Source organism: Mirounga leonina, unplaced genomic scaffold (assembly GCF_011800145.1).
Source record: "Mirounga leonina isolate KUSES-001 unplaced genomic scaffold, KU_Mleo_1.0 Mir_175, whole genome shotgun sequence".
Classification (NCBI taxonomy): Eukaryota; Metazoa; Chordata; class Mammalia; order Carnivora; family Phocidae; genus Mirounga; species Mirounga leonina.
In genome coordinates, this window is record NW_023270453.1 from 8,695,831 (window position 1) to 8,712,734 (window position 16,904).

At 55.3% G+C, this 16,904-nt stretch overlaps 1 protein-coding gene across 7 annotated transcripts in view; it reads left to right on the plus strand.

Moving 5' to 3' along the window:
- Positions 1-16,904, plus strand: part of FRMD4A (FERM domain containing 4A) — a 310,088-nt gene that overhangs the window by 274,511 nt on the left and 18,673 nt on the right. For 4 of the 7 annotated variants that reach the window (XM_035021605.1, XM_035021599.1, XM_035021604.1 and 1 more), the window contains exons 16-22: positions 1,422-1,544; positions 4,549-4,777; positions 7,097-7,153; positions 9,436-9,673; positions 10,482-10,649; positions 12,862-13,745; positions 15,464-15,560. In XM_035021605.1, coding sequence (XP_034877496.1) covers positions 1,422-1,544; positions 4,549-4,777; positions 7,097-7,153; positions 9,436-9,673; positions 10,482-10,649; positions 12,862-13,745; positions 15,464-15,560 — 1,796 coding nt within the window. Of the gene's footprint in view, positions 1-1,421; positions 1,545-4,548; positions 4,778-6,019; positions 6,200-7,096; positions 7,154-9,435; positions 9,674-10,481; positions 10,650-12,861; positions 13,746-15,463; positions 15,561-16,904 lie in introns of all 7 variants that reach the window. The other 3 variants (XM_035021598.1, XM_035021601.1, XM_035021600.1) reach the window with 1 other exon arrangement.

Genomic DNA, 16,904 nt, shown 5'->3' on the forward strand with positions numbered 1-16,904 from the left:
CACACACCGGTGCATACACATACACAGCCTGGTGCACACTTGTGCACACACACACACACGCAGTGTATGGACCCATCCCAGTGCCCACACACAGCAGTGGGGAAAGGCCAGATCCCTCCTCCTATCAGAAGGTGAGTGAACACCTAGAGTCCGGTGTTTGGGGCTTCCTCACCCACTGCACACTCGCCCTGGGCTGCCCGGCACAGAAGGTATTTGTGCGGACGGACAGGGACCTCTTCCGTGTCGGAGCGGCCCCATAGGCATTGCCTGGGGCCTGGAAACCCAGGGCTGGGCTTTGCTCGTGGCTCTCCCACATGCCTCCGGCCCCTGGAAGCGACTCCGTGAGCTTGATGACTTGGCTCCATTACGTGGATTAGCCACTGACTCAAATCTGATCTTTATTCCCAGACATGATCCCTAATATGGAGCCTCGTTCTAATCCGGAATCACTCCACAGACCGGCGACTGCCGGGGCCATAGTCACTGTGGTGATCCATCAACCAAGTTCACTGTCATCATATTCACACAATTAGATTTCTAAGGGCTGACAATGCACAACAGATCTTTTTTAATGGCCTTGTCAGTAAAACGGATTATCTTTTCAGTTTCTACTGAAACTCTTATTTGTATACATGTAATGTTTTTTAAGCTCAGCCTGCTCCTTGAGCACCTAGCCTGAGTGGAATAATTATTATTTATGTTCAGTTTCTAATTTATGTAATATGCACCTTTCCTGGCTTTGCCATTTAGATACCACTCCTCCTAAGAACACTCATTTGAAGGACATTTTGAACTTAGATATTTGTGAGGGAATATTTGATGAAGTAGAAACTGGAAAGACCAGAGCTGTCGTGTTGGCTGTGCCCCCTCCTGGCTGTGGGGCCCCACCGGGCACAGAGCAGACACGGGGGAACACTTGGGAAATTAACAAATGGGTGAGATTCGGGGTTTATGACGAAAGCCAATGGCGATTTCATTTACCCAAAAGAAATTTACTTTGGGAGAAACTTTCCGAAGCACATCTGCTCTGTAAAGAAAGGACTGCTCTCATGCTTTTTTAGAGAAATGAGGGGCGCCAGGGTGGCCCAGTCGGTTAAGCGTCTGCCTTCGGCTCAGGTCGTGATCCCAGGGTCCTGGGATCGAGCCCCACATCGGGCTCCCTGCTCAGCCGGGAGCCCACTTCTCCCTCTCCTTCTCCCCTCCCCCCACTCGTGCATGCACTTGCTCTCTCTCGCTCTCTCTCAAATCTTAGAAACGAAATTGCATTTCAGGAGCCCTTAGACGTATTGCCAGAGCTGACGATGTCAAGTCTATGCACTGAATCTACGCTTTGAAGCACGGCATGAGCACGCATGCGTCCTAGAAACGGAGTGCGTGCCCTCTTCTGATTTCCCTGTTCTCGTGCTGTTGCATGTATGCAGGAGCTGACAGGCAAGCTGCCCGTTGAATATCCCTTGGATCCAGGGGAGGAACCACCCATTGTTCGGAGAAGAATCGGGACGGCCTTCAAGCTGGATGAACAGAAAATCCTGCCCAAAGGAGAGGTGTGTCCTTCGTGACGTTGGTGGATTCTCTCACCTTAGCCATATTTGTCCCAAATGTTGGGGCGTCCGGGTTTTCGGTAACAAGGTCTTCATTCTACCCTAATGCCAAAGGCCATTTCCCCTTTCCTCCCCAGTATCTTCCCTTTTCCATTTTAAGTTGGCTGCTCAGTCACTGTGGAGCTCCCCTGGGAGGATTTGTTAGCTTGCATGAGTAGGCGTTTTGATTTCTGTGCAAGTTGTTTGTCTAACGTGATAGGCCTGTCACAAGTGACTAAGTGAAGCTTGGGAGACCATCCCAGAGACACTCAGGTGCACCTGTCTTATTAATGGCCTCCAGCTCTTTGTTCCTCAGAGCCCAGCCTCTTGTGGGAGGAAACAACCAAAGGAGAAAGGAAACGGGTCATGCCGATGGCCTCAGGATGCCATTGGCTGGGGAAAGACCGTAGGGCCTGCCCTCAGGGGCCTTCCCTTCACCTTGCTGCTAACTTTGCTGCCAGAGGATGAGCAAGATGCTGGGCCATCCTGATGTCATTTGTCTGCATTTGGAGGAGGCCCTGAAGCATTGCTCATTTGTCCTCTTTGACACTAAATGTGGCTGGGGGCTGGGGCAGGAGAGTCCAGATCTGGGGAGGTGCGGGGACTTGGGTCTCCATCTGGTTAACAAGCTCTCCAGCCTCAGATCAAGAGAGATACGAGGCGGGGCAAACCTTTAGGCCTCAAGGTCACGTCCAGGAAAAGTCTTCTGGGATTTATTCTGAATGAAGTTACTAATTAAAATGCTGTTGACCAGAGGGCTTACAAGGACAGGAATAAAGCCAAGGGGGAAGGGTGGGGAAAGCTGTGGCCATGTTGAAATGTACAGTCTCACAAAAGGGATTGAGAGGAGCTGGTGTTCTTGTGTCACAGTCGCCGTGGGTGAGTGGGAGCATGAATTCGGGGTGGGGGATGCACGTGCCCAGCAGCCTACAGCTGGGGACCAGTCTGAGATGGGCCCTCGCAAGGCCCCGGGGGACGGGCGGACTCACCAGAGGCTTCAGCCGCACCTCACGCTCTGCAGTTTTCCTCTTCTGGAAGAGGAGCTTCATAATCCTTACGTCTTGGAGCGGTTGCTAGGATTACATGCGCTGGCATGGGGGAAGCCCTTAGCTTGCTACCTGACACCTGCCTCGCGCTCAGTGAGCATGGGTTGCTGCGAGCAGAGAGGAGACAGCAGAAGCAAGGGTGAGGGTGGCTGGGATTTAGGAGACCATCAGGTCAAGTACTTTCCAAATCCGGCTGTCACCGGGATTGCCTGAGGAACTTCCACTCTCTTCTGCTGGACAGACAGCTGGACTAAACTTTGAAGAGCAGACCCCACCTTAGCGAGTGACCACAGCCCTGAGTGCCTTCCCACCAGCAGCTCCTTCCCACTCTCCAGTAAGCGAGGCCTCGCCATCCCCGAGAAGTCTGTGTGCACCCCTATCTCCCTTACCTGTAAGGCTGCATGTACTGATCCAGAGTTGGTGACAGGAAGCACCCCCGAGTCAGCACGAGCGTGTGCAGAGCCCCTGTAGGAAGGAAGGGCTCCCCACCCCCAGCTCCGTCACTGCCTGTTTCTCCTGGGAATGCACTTGGCTTCCCGGTCCACGCCGCAGGCAGCCATCTGGACAGCCGGGGCTGGCGGCCTTGTGCGTGTCCGTGCCGGGAGCTCGAACTGGTCCTGGGCTCCCACGCTGGGTCAGGTCCCGGGCCAGGGTCCCCCTCAGTGCCCGAGAACAGCTGCGTCTAGCACTGAAGCCTCACAGACCAGCCTTCGTCCCGGTGCCTTGTTGGTTTCAAGACCCCGGGCGGGAACCCATCCCCATGTTCCTCTCCCTCCGGAGAGCAAGCGCAACCAGCGTTCGAAGGATCTGGAAGGAGTTTATGATCTCCGAAGCAGTTCTGTGTAATCTCCACGCTCCCCTCTCCTTCCTGGTCCCTGCTCCCCTCTGGCTTAAGGTGCTCAAACTGAAATGAATCTGGCTAAAGGTGCTGGGCTCGATGGAGGCTCCCAGCCTGGTACGTGCTGCCCGGAGGCAAGCCTTTTTTATGCGGCCAGTAACCGGGAAGATCTGCCCGTTCCCCCAGACACGGTGATGGGTTCCCCCGTGGTTTGGTCCGTTCCTGTCAGATTGTTGCAGAGGTGGGCAGCCTGCAGGCCGTCCCCATTCATCCGCCCAGCCCCGACGGCCACAGCCACATTTCTCCTGGGACCAAAGCTGTTTGAGGGCACATCCACCCATCTGCTCCTTCTGGCCAAAGGCAGGGGTGGAGGCCGCAGGGAGGTGCCCGAGGGGAGGACGGAGAATGCCCTGAAGCGGTCCCAGGAGTGGGGCCGGGCTCCTCCGCCCTCCCATCCGTGCCTCGCCACCCAGCGCGGCTGCCAGTGGGCAGGTGTGAGGACAGCAGGAGCTTACAGAAAGGGCTTCTGAAAGAGGTCCTGGGGGGCAGGGTACGTCCCAGCACGAAGGGCTCAAAATACGGGAGGCAGAGGACCCATGTGAGCTCCCTACTGCAAACTCATAGGAGCCCGCTCTGGAAGTAATTGTGCATCCTCAGCCCAAGATGGCAAGGAGTCGCCAACCAAATAGGCTCTGATTTCTGCAAGGGTCTGGTCTTTGTGAACCTTGAGATCAAGGAGATGAAGCCAAGTGACCCCCTGCCTCTGGCCTGCAGCTGGGAAGCTCTGCTTCTGGGTGATGCTGCCCAGTAGTGACCCACATTCGTCTCCTGACCCTAACAGGGGCCAAGGGTCTTGAAAGTGGGAGTGCCCAGGGCCTGGCGGGCAGAGATTTCAGGAAAGGGGCCATTGCGGGGCCAGGCAGGATTGGGGCTAGGTACTGGGAGTGCTGGTTTCCTAGTAGGAGAGTCTCCCAAAGAGTAGGGCACGCTGGCCTGGGGGCAGGGGCGGGGAGGACAGTGCCTCCCTTAGCCCCTGGCTCAGTGTCCCCCAAGTGTCAGCAAGCCCCATCTCTCCCTCCCACAGGAAGCTGAGCTGGAACGCCTGGAACGAGAGTTCGCCATTCAATCCCAGATTACAGAGGCTGCCCGCCGCCTCGCCAGTGACCCCAATGTCAGCAAAAAACTGAAGAAACAAAGGAAAACCTCTTATCTGAATGCACTGAAGAAGCTGCAGGAGATTGAAAATGCCATCAATGAGAACCGCATCAAGTCCGGGAAGAAACCCACGCAGAGGGCTTCCCTGATCATCGCCGGTGAGTGCTAAGCCCGCCCCCCCCACCCCGGGGCCTCACGACCCAGGCCCACCCCGGGGAGCAGGTCCAAAGCTGGCTCCCTGTGGGACCTGAGCAAGCCCTTTAACTACCCTGGGCCTTATCTTTTTTTTTTTTTTTTTAATCAGTAAAGCGAAGCTAATAAGGCCTGATACCAAATGAGAGCAATAAAGGGTACTCAGGTCCACGGAGGAGGTAGATTATACAAGTCAAACTGTCCTGATCTCTACTTGGTGCCCCCTTGGGAGACCTGCAGCCCAAGCTACAGGCTCTTCCCCGCCCTCACCAGGAGCCAGGCTGAGCTCACCGTGCCAGTTCAGCCTTGCTGGAGTTGCCAGGCTCTGACCTCAGGGACCTGATCACCCTACCTGTGGGTGGCTGGGGTACACGGCAGGCCAGCACCCCCGCAGAGCCTCTGTCTTCAGACAGACCAGCTCCACGGCTTCCTGGCCCAGAGCTGAAGCTGAGAAGGACGGGGCCGCCCCACTTTGCTGTCCAGACCCCTGAGCTCAGGTCAGCAGGGGTCAGGAATCTGGGTGATTCTATTTGGTAAACACTAGAAGGAAATACTCCCGAATCCACCAACACCATCAAGTCCTCCAATGGTTACAATCCTTTTTTTCTATGTTTAGCAGACTCTTTAGAATATATGTCAAATATTCTTTCATGGTTTACGCGTTTAAAACACTTTGGCTCTAGGAAGACCAAAAGTGGGATAGAGGTTCCCAGGGGCTCGGGAAGGCGGGATGGGGGGTTAGTACTTGATGGGTACTGGTTTTTGTCTGGGAAAATGAAAACATTCTGGAGACGGATGATGGTTGCACAGCAATGCAAATAGACTTAATACCACTGAACGATACAGCTCACAGTGGTTAAAACGGTAGATTTTATGTTGTGTATATTTTACCACAATTATATATATTACATATATATAAGTGATATATAACATATAAAATATAATTGTGCAACCTTAGAATGTGGGCTTACTAGGGAAGCCACCCTATACCGGAAACTCCCAGGACGCCAAAATCAAGGTTCTCTGCCCCGTGGTTGCTCAGAGTCCACCAAGCAATACAATTAAAGTGACTCCCGAGTTGAGGAAAACAAGAGAGAGGCCATAAACAAATCCTGTCCCTCTAGGAAATTTGGAATAACCATCTTTCCCCATCCTGCCCCATCGTCCTTGGCCAAGACTTTGTCCTTTTGTCGCCCACTTCCGAACAGAGCTGCAGCGAACCCTTGTCTGTGTGATGCCTCTTTGGGGACATCTTTGTGGCCCTCGAAGGCCCTCGGGGAGTCGCGGCTCTGCGGGAGCATCCAGCATGGTCACCAGAGCCGAGCTTGGGAGGGGCACCTGTCCCTGGCCTGCCCGGCGAGCGCTATTCTGTGAGCCCCACTGCTACGGTCTGTGTTCAAATCTGTGTTTGTCCCCCAACACAGGGTCCCATCCAGGTTTGCAGCCATTTTTTTTTTTAACTGTTCAAGAATATACCTTCTTTATTTTGCTGCATCCTTGACATCATGTTTCTTCTGTGCCCAAATTAGAGGAATAATTCCAGTTCTCTGTAGTTCCTTAGCCTGGTGTTTTATTTCAAGAGCTAAAACACCAAACGTGGAACTTCAGACCTGGGACTTTTGGCTCCCTTTGTCGGGAGAGCAGACCAACTGCCTAGAAACCACTCCTCCCTAGGTGGGCCTCAGTTTCCCCAGATGTAAAAGAGGGAGGATCATTTGGCTCCCTCTTGGGTGCGTCCTCATGATTAACTAGTATCTATAAAAATAAACCTTGGAGGGAGAGAAGCTGTACTTAGCAGCTTGTTTTCACTAGTAATGACTTGAGAAGTTTATGGAGAAGACATTTATGGCCATAAGAGCAAAGCCAAGTTCCTCACCCTGGTTTTGCGTGTGTAGAATAAAGAGCAGTTAGCTCCCTTCGGTTCAGTTGGAACATGCCCTGAGATTGGGCCGGGACAGTGGTGTGGCTTCACCAGGCCAGGCGGCCTTTATCCTGGATATTAAGCTACTCGGCACTGCCGGGTCCCAGGAAACAAGAGCACAGACAGACAGACAGAGACCCTGGGGCACAGCGCAAGCGTCAGGTGCGGGGGATGTACCAGTGACACCCCCCGCCGCCCCAGGGACTGTCCAAAGAAATGCCAGCCAGCATTTTGATTGTGTTTCATGCAACCTTTCTGATCAGAAGGAGGAGGACATGATGGTCTTAAATGCAGGATTTTTACAGATTGGGTTTTGTCTGGGGGATGTGTGAAACTCGCGGACTTTTGCTTTTTGTCTTCTCAGATGGAAATATTGCCAGTGAAGACAGTTCCCTCTCAGATGCCCTTGTGCTAGAGGATGGTAGGTTGTTCGTTTCCTGCTTCAGAACTCGGGCCCAGATCAGACGGGCATTAAGCGGTGCGTCGTCGGGCACAGCTTGGTGGAAAGGCAGGAGCCGGGCCCAGGTGGCAGCTGGGTGCTCCACGAGGCCCTTGTCCCCAGCACTCACTCGAGTGGTTGGGAGTGGGTGGGTTCAAGGTCAACTCATATCTGCTGGAACTTGAGTATCTCCTGTGGCCCAGAGGTAGCGGTTAAGGTGATAGACTGTGTTGTAGTTGCTAAAACCACATTTGTATCTAAACACTGGGTGCAGTTGCCTTTTGAGTATTCATCATTTCTGGAGGAAGGACGTGGACTTTGGTTGGATCACAAATCAAAGATGGAAGCCTATTAGGAAAGCCTGGGGGTGGCAGGAAGAAAACCAGCCCTCCACATCATCCTGAGAAATCGTGAAGACGAAAGGGAAGATGTCCCTTTAGATTGTTGGTCAGGCCTTGAAACTGTCTTGCTAACCTCTGAAAACTCAGCGGTTATCAGGATATTTTCTTGGGGAGTTCTTAGAACCAGTCCCTCATACCTACCCCCCAACACACACACACACACACACTCACTCACTCACTCACTCACTCACTCACTCACTCCAGGCACAGGACCATCTCTGAGAATGTTCTGTGGGTTTAAGCCAAAACTTGGAAGGCCAGGACATTAATAATACGGAAATATATTAAGCGACAGTTAATTTTTTTTGCACTTTAGGGAAACCTCATATGGGCAGTGCTAAGAGGCTATTCAGACAGAAAATATAAAACAGTCTACCCAGCACAGAGTCATGATGATCATTGCGAGCCTAATAATAGTGCTATTGATGTGGGGAGAGGCTAGCAGGTTATTTACCCGGAGGTCTTGGCCCTGCTCTTAGCAGTCAGGTTGTAATATTTTTATTATCTGCTTCGTTACACGGGTGGGGATGAGGCCAGGCTGCAGGTGAGCAGGGAGACGTTGTGAGCACGGGAGATCCAGCCCTGGTTCTGGCCTCTTGGACTGCAGTCTCTCCAAAAGCGGGAACACGGACAGTTGTTGAGATTCCGTTGTGAGAGAAAAGTTGGGGGAGGAAGGAGCCTGTTGTCATTAGCTAATGTGGATGCCTCATTGGCGATTAGTCTCCGGAGCCCCAGGCGACCTGAGGGGCATTACTGCCTCACCTGGACCCCCACTCCCACTGCAGGCTGGCCCCTTCTAGGGGCTCTTGCCTTCACTGATTTGAGGGGTGGACACACTGGATATCTCCCTCTCCCTTAACCCCTGCCTCAGCCCTCTCCCGGCCTTGCCCGGTTTCAACCCAGACAGCTGACTGGCTCTCAAACAGGATTTTCATCCTGACGCATCCATGCTTACAAAGTTGCTAAGTCTTCTAATGGCTTTCAGACCAAATCCCCATTCCTCAGCTGGAATCGAAGGCCCCCTGTGAGCTGGGGCACCCTGCTCATCTCTGGGGGCACAGCAGGTCAGCTGCACTAGCCCCTGACAGGAGCTTCCCCCTCTGTCCCTCCTCCTCCTCACCAGCCACCACCCCAGCTGGACGTGGCCCTGGGCTCTTCCCTTCCTCCTCTCTGCCCGTCCACTGCTGAATCCCCCTCAGCACATAGGGTGGGATAGATCGTGACTCCCCTGAAGGCAAGGAGTAATCTTCCGTTCAGTTGATATCTGTGGCCTATCTCCTTCCTGAGGAACCAAAGGCAGGTCCAAGAGGAAAACCACTAGGAACACATTAAAAGACAATAGAGATCTGAGGAAAGCAGAGAGGATGGACACCCAGAGCCACCAACAGATAATGATACTCAACATGCATACTTTAATTTCTTCTAACAAGTATTTATTGAGCACCTGCTGTGTGCCATCATTCCAGGCACTGAGGTGGTAGAAGTGAACAAAACAGAACCCTCACAGAGCTAAAACTGCTCCAGAGCGAATTAGACGCTTAGGGTCCACAGAAAGACAACTTGGCAGTGTAATCAGGGCTCCATTCTGCTGTTTGCTATGAAGCCATCATGCGCTGTGGATCTTTAATGGAATTCGGGCTCCCCTCGGTCTGTAGCTAATCCAGAGTGAAACTCCTCTCCCCACTGAGTGCCGCTTGAAGTGTCGGTTTGGTTTGTTCTGGTTTGACCTGTCTTGGCAAGTGGGGAAGCCGAGGGGTGCTGTCACTGAGCCTGGCAGGGGTGGGTGTGGGCGGGGCGGGGCGGGGCTGTCTGGGCCGGTGGGAGGGGCCCTTGCTCAGTTCGTCTCTCTCCATCTCTGCGCAGAAGACTCTCAGGTCACCAGCACACTGTCCCCCTTACAGTCTCCTCACAAGGGACTCCCTCCTCGGCCACCATCACACAACAGGCCCCCCCCTCCCCAGTCCCTGGAGGGACTCCGGCAGATGCACTATCACCGCAACGACTATGACAAGTCCCCCATAAAGCCCAAAATGTGGAGCGAGTCCTCTTTGGATGAGCCTTACGAGAAGGTCAAGAAACGCTCCTCCCACGGCCATTCCAGGTGAGCCGGGTCAGGGAGGCCACAAAAAACAAAAAACAAAGGCTGTCCCAAATAGCATCCACAAGTCGCAGAATCGCATCGGGCTGATGCCCGCCCTCCCTCCCCCGGCGGCCGGTCCGCCGTGCTGCGCTCACAGCGCCCTCTGCTGCTGACCCTGTCGAGGTGCAGCTCGGTCGTGCGCAAGGAAAGGGGGTTGGGGCTCACAGTGGGCGTGTCGGCACAGGGATAGGATGTTGTGCAATGACACGCGAGTCAACGCGCAAGTCGGGGGCAGCACTACTCTGCATGGCAAGTGAGAGGCCACTCGTAGGAATCCCAGAGTGGCTCAGAACCCTGCAGCCTCGTCCGCCAAGATTCTGGAGCCAGACAGCTGTCGTGCTAGCTGTGCGTTATCAGCTCATGACTCGGCTGAGATTGCAGAGAGGCATGTTTGGAAGGCATTTTTGGTCCGTTTCTCTGTTTTTCTCGTTGCCTTTAATTACGCCCTTTAAAGCTCCCAGTGGGGCTGTCCAGACAGGTAAATATTTGTCGGCTGGAAACCAGAAACTGTGGTTGAGGGCAGGGACTATGCAGAACAAGGCTGATGAGGGTGTTTGTCTCACACTGCCGTGGGGATCGGGCACGGGGACCCCCACCCACTTCGGGGGGGGGGGGGGACAGCTGAGTACCACAGTAGGAATCCGAGGGAGAGGTGGGGCGGTCCTGGGCAAGCTTTCCTGACACTAGGGCTGATGTCCGCGGCTGGGTCGCCCCCTGGGAAGAGGGACAGTCGTGTCTGGCGGTGACCAGCTTGGTATCTGGTTTGCAGCACCCACAAGCGCTTTCCCAGTACGGGGAGCTGTGCCGAAGCTGGAGGGGGCAGCAGCTCCCTGCAGAACAGCCCCATCCGCAGCCTGCCCCACTGGAACTCACAGTCCAGCATGCCGTCCACCCCAGACCTCCGGGTCCGGAGTCCCCACTACGTTCATTCCACGAGGTGAGTGTACCAGGCCTTTGGGCCACTTCCCTCCCTAGAGCGGACCTCCCTTTGTGAGCCTTGGCATCGCTGGCCCCAAACTGACCCAGAGAATTGGTGAACTATGGTCAGGCCTGAACCAGCGAGGCAGGTTCCTATTAGAGCGAAGCAGGATGAAAACCCCAGCAGGCAGCAGGCAGCAGGCAGCCCACGTTAGCCACGAGACCTGTTCTTATCCCAGTGGCTCCGTCCAGTGGGCGCCAGGAGTCGCCTGGAGAATTCCCCGGCTTCTGGAGGCAGTGGGCATGGAGGGAGCTTTCCTTTTTTTTTTAAGATTTGTTTAAAGTTTGTTTATTTAAGCAACCTCTACACCAGACGTGGGACTCGAACTCACAACCCTGAAAGGAAGAGCCGCGTGCCCTGCTGACTGAGCCAGCCGGGCGCCCCATGGAGGGAGCTTTGCTAATCCACATGGAGGCAGGACGGGCTAGCCAGATTAGCAGGGAAGCATGCTGCACACACAACAGCCTTGCACGGATGCGGGTGATCTCTATTCTGTAGCCTTCACATAGCTTCTGACTGATGCTTCCGTTTATCCTGGACTTTTTAATGCCTCAAGGTATAAATTCATTGAAAAGCAAAAAGAACAGGCAAAAGTGAAGCTGTGAATCACACCTTCTTTTTCTGAAAAGAGGCAAAACCAAAGCCATCATTCCATTTTATCAAAAACTGATTGCCCAGGACTGTGGCTCAAAGGATAGATTTATATAGGGTAAGATTGAGCCCTCCAGGCAAGACTGTCTCCTTCATTCTTTCATGCAACAAATATTTATCAAGTGCCTTTATGTACCAGGGACCCCCGTAGGGGATAGAGCAGTGAACAAAACAGACCACACTCCAGCTCTCAGTGGAGTGACATTTTAGCAGTGGGGAGTCACAAGAAAGAAATATGTCAAGTGGTGATAAGCACAAAGAAGAAAAAGGAATTGGACAGGAGCCTACACAGTGGAAAGAAAGACTCTGTGTGAAGTAAAAGCATCAGGGACAGGGAAGTTCTCTTTAATAAGGTGACATTTGAGCAGAGACCTGAGTGGATGGGGTAGCAAGTTCTGAGGCTGTCTCGGGGAACGGCAGGATCCAAGCCCCAGAGGCAGGCCCACACTTGGCACGTTCCCAGGAGGCCAGTATGGCCAGAGCCGATGATGGAGTGGGTGGGACCAGAGAGGAAACTGAGGACCAAGTACTGGAGGGCCCCTCGCTGGGGACTTCACATTCTACTGTGAGTGGCCGTCAGAACGGGAACTCACCTCTTCCTGTACTTGGCCAGTGGGGCCACCCTGGTTGTCACATCTATCCTAGCATTGTCCACGCCAGCGACAGAGATGGATGTTTATAGTGTGGACTCAAAAAAAAAAAAAAGAGGGGATTGTAGACAAGGTAGTAACATGGTAAGTATTTGCACGGGTAATTTTTAAGTGCTCCGTGGTCCAGCAACCTTTCATTTTAGAGTTTCAGGGGAATGGAAATCCATTGTTGTGGGTTTCATAATAGTATTTGGTTGAACCCTGTGAAGTGCCCTCTGTTGGACTGTTTTTTGAGCTACAAAAAGTGGGCATTTCTTTTTTTTTTAAAGATTTTATTTATTTACTTGACAGAGAGACGCAGTGAGAGAGGGAACACAAGCAGGGGGAGTGGGAGAGAGAGAAGCAGGCTTCCCGCGGAGCAGGGAGCCCGATGCGGGGCTCGATCCCAGGACGCTGGGATCATGACCTGAGCCGAAGGCAGACACTTAATGACTGAGCCACCCAGGTGCCCCAAAAGTGGGCATTTCATCTGATTTAACATAATGCTAGAATAGGGATTCTCTTGGTTCCCTTCGTATCTATAGAAGCCCTTTCCCCCATTTAAAAAACAAAACAGGCCAGGCTACTGGCGTATTTTTTCAGGGGACACCCTTCCGTGGGTGCCCGCTCCTGTCCCACGCCCACTCGGAATCAGGCATCGCAGGCGAGGCCCCGCTGGCCTCCAGGCATCTGCGGTCCCCTCCGGTCTCTGTGTTCACCTGGCGTCAGCAGGCAGCACCCTGACTCCCGGGGCAGTCCTGCTTCTACCCGGGCTCCTAGACGCGTGTTCGCTGGCGGCTCCGACCAGATGACAATCCCGGCTCCGCCCCGCCCCCCGTCCGTCGCCCTCCCCCCGGGCCCCCGACCCACCCGCCGTCTCCCCCTCTTAGGTCGGTGGACCTCAGCCCCACACGGCTGCACAGCCTCGCCCTGCACTTTAGGCACCGGAGCTCCAGCTTGGAGTCCCAGGGCAAGCTCCTGGGCTCGGAGAACGACACCGGGAGCCCCGACTTCTACACCCCACGGACTCGTAGCAGCAACGGCTCGGACCCCATGGACGACTGCTCCTCCTGCACCAGCCACTCGAGCTCGGAGCACTACTACCCGGCGCAGATGAACGCCAACTACTCCACGCTGGCCGAGGACTCGCCGTCGAAGGCGCGCGCGCGGCAGCGGCAGCGGCAGCGGGCGGCGGGCGCGCTGGGCGCGGCGAACTCGGGCAGCATGCCCAACCTGGCGGCGCGCGGCGGCGGCGCGCACGGCGGCGGCGGCGGCGCGCACGGCGTCTACCTGCACAGCCAGAGCCAGCCGAGCTCGCAGTACCGCATCAAGGAGTACCCGCTGTACGTCGAGGGCAGCGCCACGCCCGTGGTGGTGCGCAGCCTGGAGAGCGACCAGGAGGGCCACTACAGCGTCAAGGCGCAGTTCAAGACCTCCAACTCGTACACGGCGGGCGGCCTGTTCAGGGAGAGCTGGCGCGGCGGCGACGAGGGCGACGCGGGCCGCCTGACGCCGTCGCGCTCGCAGATCCTGCGGACTCCGTCGCTGGGCCGCGAGGGCGCCCACGACAAGGGCGCGGGCCGCGCCGCCGTCTCGGACGAGCTGCGCCAGTGGTACCAGCGCTCCACGGCCTCGCACAAGGAGCACAGCCGCCTGTCGCACACCAGCTCCACCTCGTCGGACAGCGGCTCCCAGTACAGCACCTCCTCCCAGAGCACCTTCGTGGCGCACAGCAGGGTCACCAGGATGCCCCAGATGTGCAAGGCCACGTCAGGTGAGCGGCGGGGAGTGACGGGGGGGGGGCGTCGCCGGTGTGGGAACTGGCGGCTCGTTTCCGGGGCTCCCAGGTTTGCTCAGAGTATCTGCAGTTCTAGAAACCTTGGCGTCAGACAGCTGAGACTGGAGGCTTTGGGCAGGCCCCCTCCGTCAGGCCCTTGGCTCCAGCCCGGCTTTCGCCCGGGGCGAAGACCTCGGACGGGGTCGAGCAGCGCTGGGCTAACTGGCCCCCACTTCAGCCTCCGAGGAGGTCGGGGCGCAAACCCTCCGTCCAGCCACTTCTTGTAGGGACAGTCAGAGACGCTCCGTGCAGACGGCTCTCAGCCTTTGTCCAGAGACGCTAGTTACAGACCCGAGTGGCCCCGTGCGGAGCGACGCTGGCTCTGGGCTTGGGCGCTAGGGCGCCGGTGTCTGGCGGTGTCCCTTGGGTGGGGGCTCAGGGCAGCGGCCGGGTGGAGTACCGGAGGTCAGCTCTTAGGGCGAAGTCCTACTGCTCCGGAGTCCCCATCTCCGTGATGTTAGGAAGGTGACCAGAGGAATTTTGGTAAAGGACTTTCAATACTTGATAATTTAATTATGGAAGGGTCACTTATTATTCTTGTACTAAGAGCACTGAGCAGGGCCAGAATGGACACACCACCGGTGGCTTCAGAAGCTACTCTCCCTTCCCCGTCCCTCCCTGGGAAAGAACAGTGGTGACAGTGGCCATCAGTGCTCAGCAGTGCCGGGCAGGGCTCTCAGCACGCACAGAGGGGGGCGGCTCGGCCAGGAGGCTCTACTCAGACTGACCATAGGGAAAGAGAGGGGAGGATGTTGAGACATAATAAATTAGTAGCTTATTAATACATTAGTAGCTTATTAATACATTGTGTTCCCTCTCTCGCTGTGTCTTTCTCTGTCTAAATAAATAAAATCTTAAAAAAAAATTAGTAAAGAAGACGAGCCTCTGTGACCGTGTTAGTAGCCAGCTGACGGGAACACAAGTGTTTCTGTTCTGTCAAAACTGTAGCGCTCGCCTAGTAGATTGGCTTCCCTGACCAATTTGGTAACTCTTGGCAAGCGTATTTTCGACGACAAATTCTAAGCGGCTGTATCTGAGGTTTACTGATGAGAAAGATTCCGTTCCCAGGAAGGCAGAGGATGCGTTCAAGGAGGATTTACTTTAGTGAATTTTCCCAGCTAGAAAAATCCTGCCCACATCAATAAATTCCTCGTAGCCAGATTTGGATGAGCTTTCCTATAAAAGCTCTGCGCCTTGGAAGTGTCCTCAAGTGGTCAGTCACAGCCTGAAACAAGGAGCAAGTGCTGAGCGCCTTTCTGGAAGTTCTCTGTTCATTGCACCGTTTTAACACTGGGGCCACATCTGAAGATGCCCGGAGGCCTCTCTCCCTGGTGTCTAGAGACAGGGGCTCTCCCTGACTAGCCCGCCCAGGTCTCCGAGCTCTGTGGGGCTTCGGATTCTGCCACAGTGGGGGCTGTCGCCATCCCTGTGGCCACTTGCCAGTACATAGCGGGGATCCGGGATCCCCAGGTCAGCTTGACTCAGAATGGAGCACATGCTTTGGAGGAAAAAATGGAATTGGCCAAACGTGGGGCGAGGGGCAGGTATCTCCCCACTGTGAGCCCTCTGCGGGGTCCTATCCGGCATCTCTGGAAGGAAGCTCCTTCACCTGACCTGTGTCTGACCCCTGTCTCTTCTGTGTCCCTTCTCTGCAGCTGCCTTACCTCAAAGCCAGAGAAGCTCAACACCGTCAAGTGAAATTGGAGCGACGCCCCCAAGCAGTCCCCACCACATCCTAACCTGGCAGACTGGGTGAGTCCCCCTTTCAGACCTCTTCCAGGCTCTAGAGTGATCCTCAGCCTGCCTTGTCAGTTAGGAAGGACGTAGTAACAGGTGTAAGATTCTAGTGACAGAAGGGTTTATCAGCAAACACAGGATGCGGGTGTGTTCCTGGGAAACCTCTTCCTTCCCGAAGAAGCCTCGCGAACACCATTCCCTCTGACCCGGCTCCTTTCCATGGCTGTCCCTTTAGACGGGCCAGGGGTCTCGGCTCTCTCTCTCAACGCTGGTCCCAGGAACATGGGGAAGGTAGGGGCCCGAAGGCAGACTGCACTTCTTTACTCACAGTTCCAGGCGGCATTTGATTTGGGTTCAGCTTCTCTCAGGCCGACTTGCTGGGCCAGGAGAGAGGAGAGAGGATCTGAGCACCTCGCGCTGGGCGCCGGCCTCACATGCTCCTCAGGGTGTCCCCTCCTGGAACCAGGATGCTTGTGAGGGAAAAAGGCAGGAGGCTCCGGGCCCGTCTCGGTCCTGGCCGGCTGCTTGTTGGTAACCAACATGGGGGACCGGGGACGGGGACCCTGAGAACCGTAAGACGTGGCCCACAGGAAAAGTCATGAAACCAGCACTCAGGCCCTGTCCCAGCTTTCAGTGTTGGCGTCGAGCACTCTGATGGCGGGGACAGTTGGGTGTCGTAACTCCTGAAGCCCAGCAGATACACGTAAGCTGCTGTCCTCACAATTCCTGCCTCTTCTGTTGCTCCTCAGACGTCGCCTCCAACCGGATGTCCCGTTCTGTCAGTGACGGGGGGAGTAAAGGAGCCAGGGACCCCTTGTGTGACGGCTGTGTGTGAGTGGAGTCATCGGGAAACAGCGGGACCCGGACTGGCTCCGCTGCATTTCCGGCTCCCGCGCTTGGCAGCCGTGTTTTTGTTTTGGTTCATTTATCTGTAGTGATTTTAAGGCAGGCTTCATGGGGCCTCAGGATTTGACGGAAGCGAAGGGCAGCTGCTGTTCACTGAGTGCTTGCTGTGTGCTCAGAGGCTGGGAGCGTTCCTGACACGGAGGGGTCCGTAGATCCCTCACTGCGGCCTCGCAGGGGCAACACACAGATCTTTTGGTTTGACAGATGAGGCCCCGGGGAAATCCGTGCCCTGCCCAGGGTCACACGGTGGAATGAAGCTGCGTTCTCTGGCCTCGGGGATCATGTCTTTCCCCACCGGGCCGGTGGTTCTCACAGTGCTGTCCCCAGACCAGCAGCCTGAGCACCTGTGGCCTGGGATCTTGCAAGAAACGCCGAGTCTGGGGCCATCCATGACCTGCTGACCTCCAAATTAGAAGCTCGGGGGTGGGGCCAGGCAGTTGGGTTTGAACACGA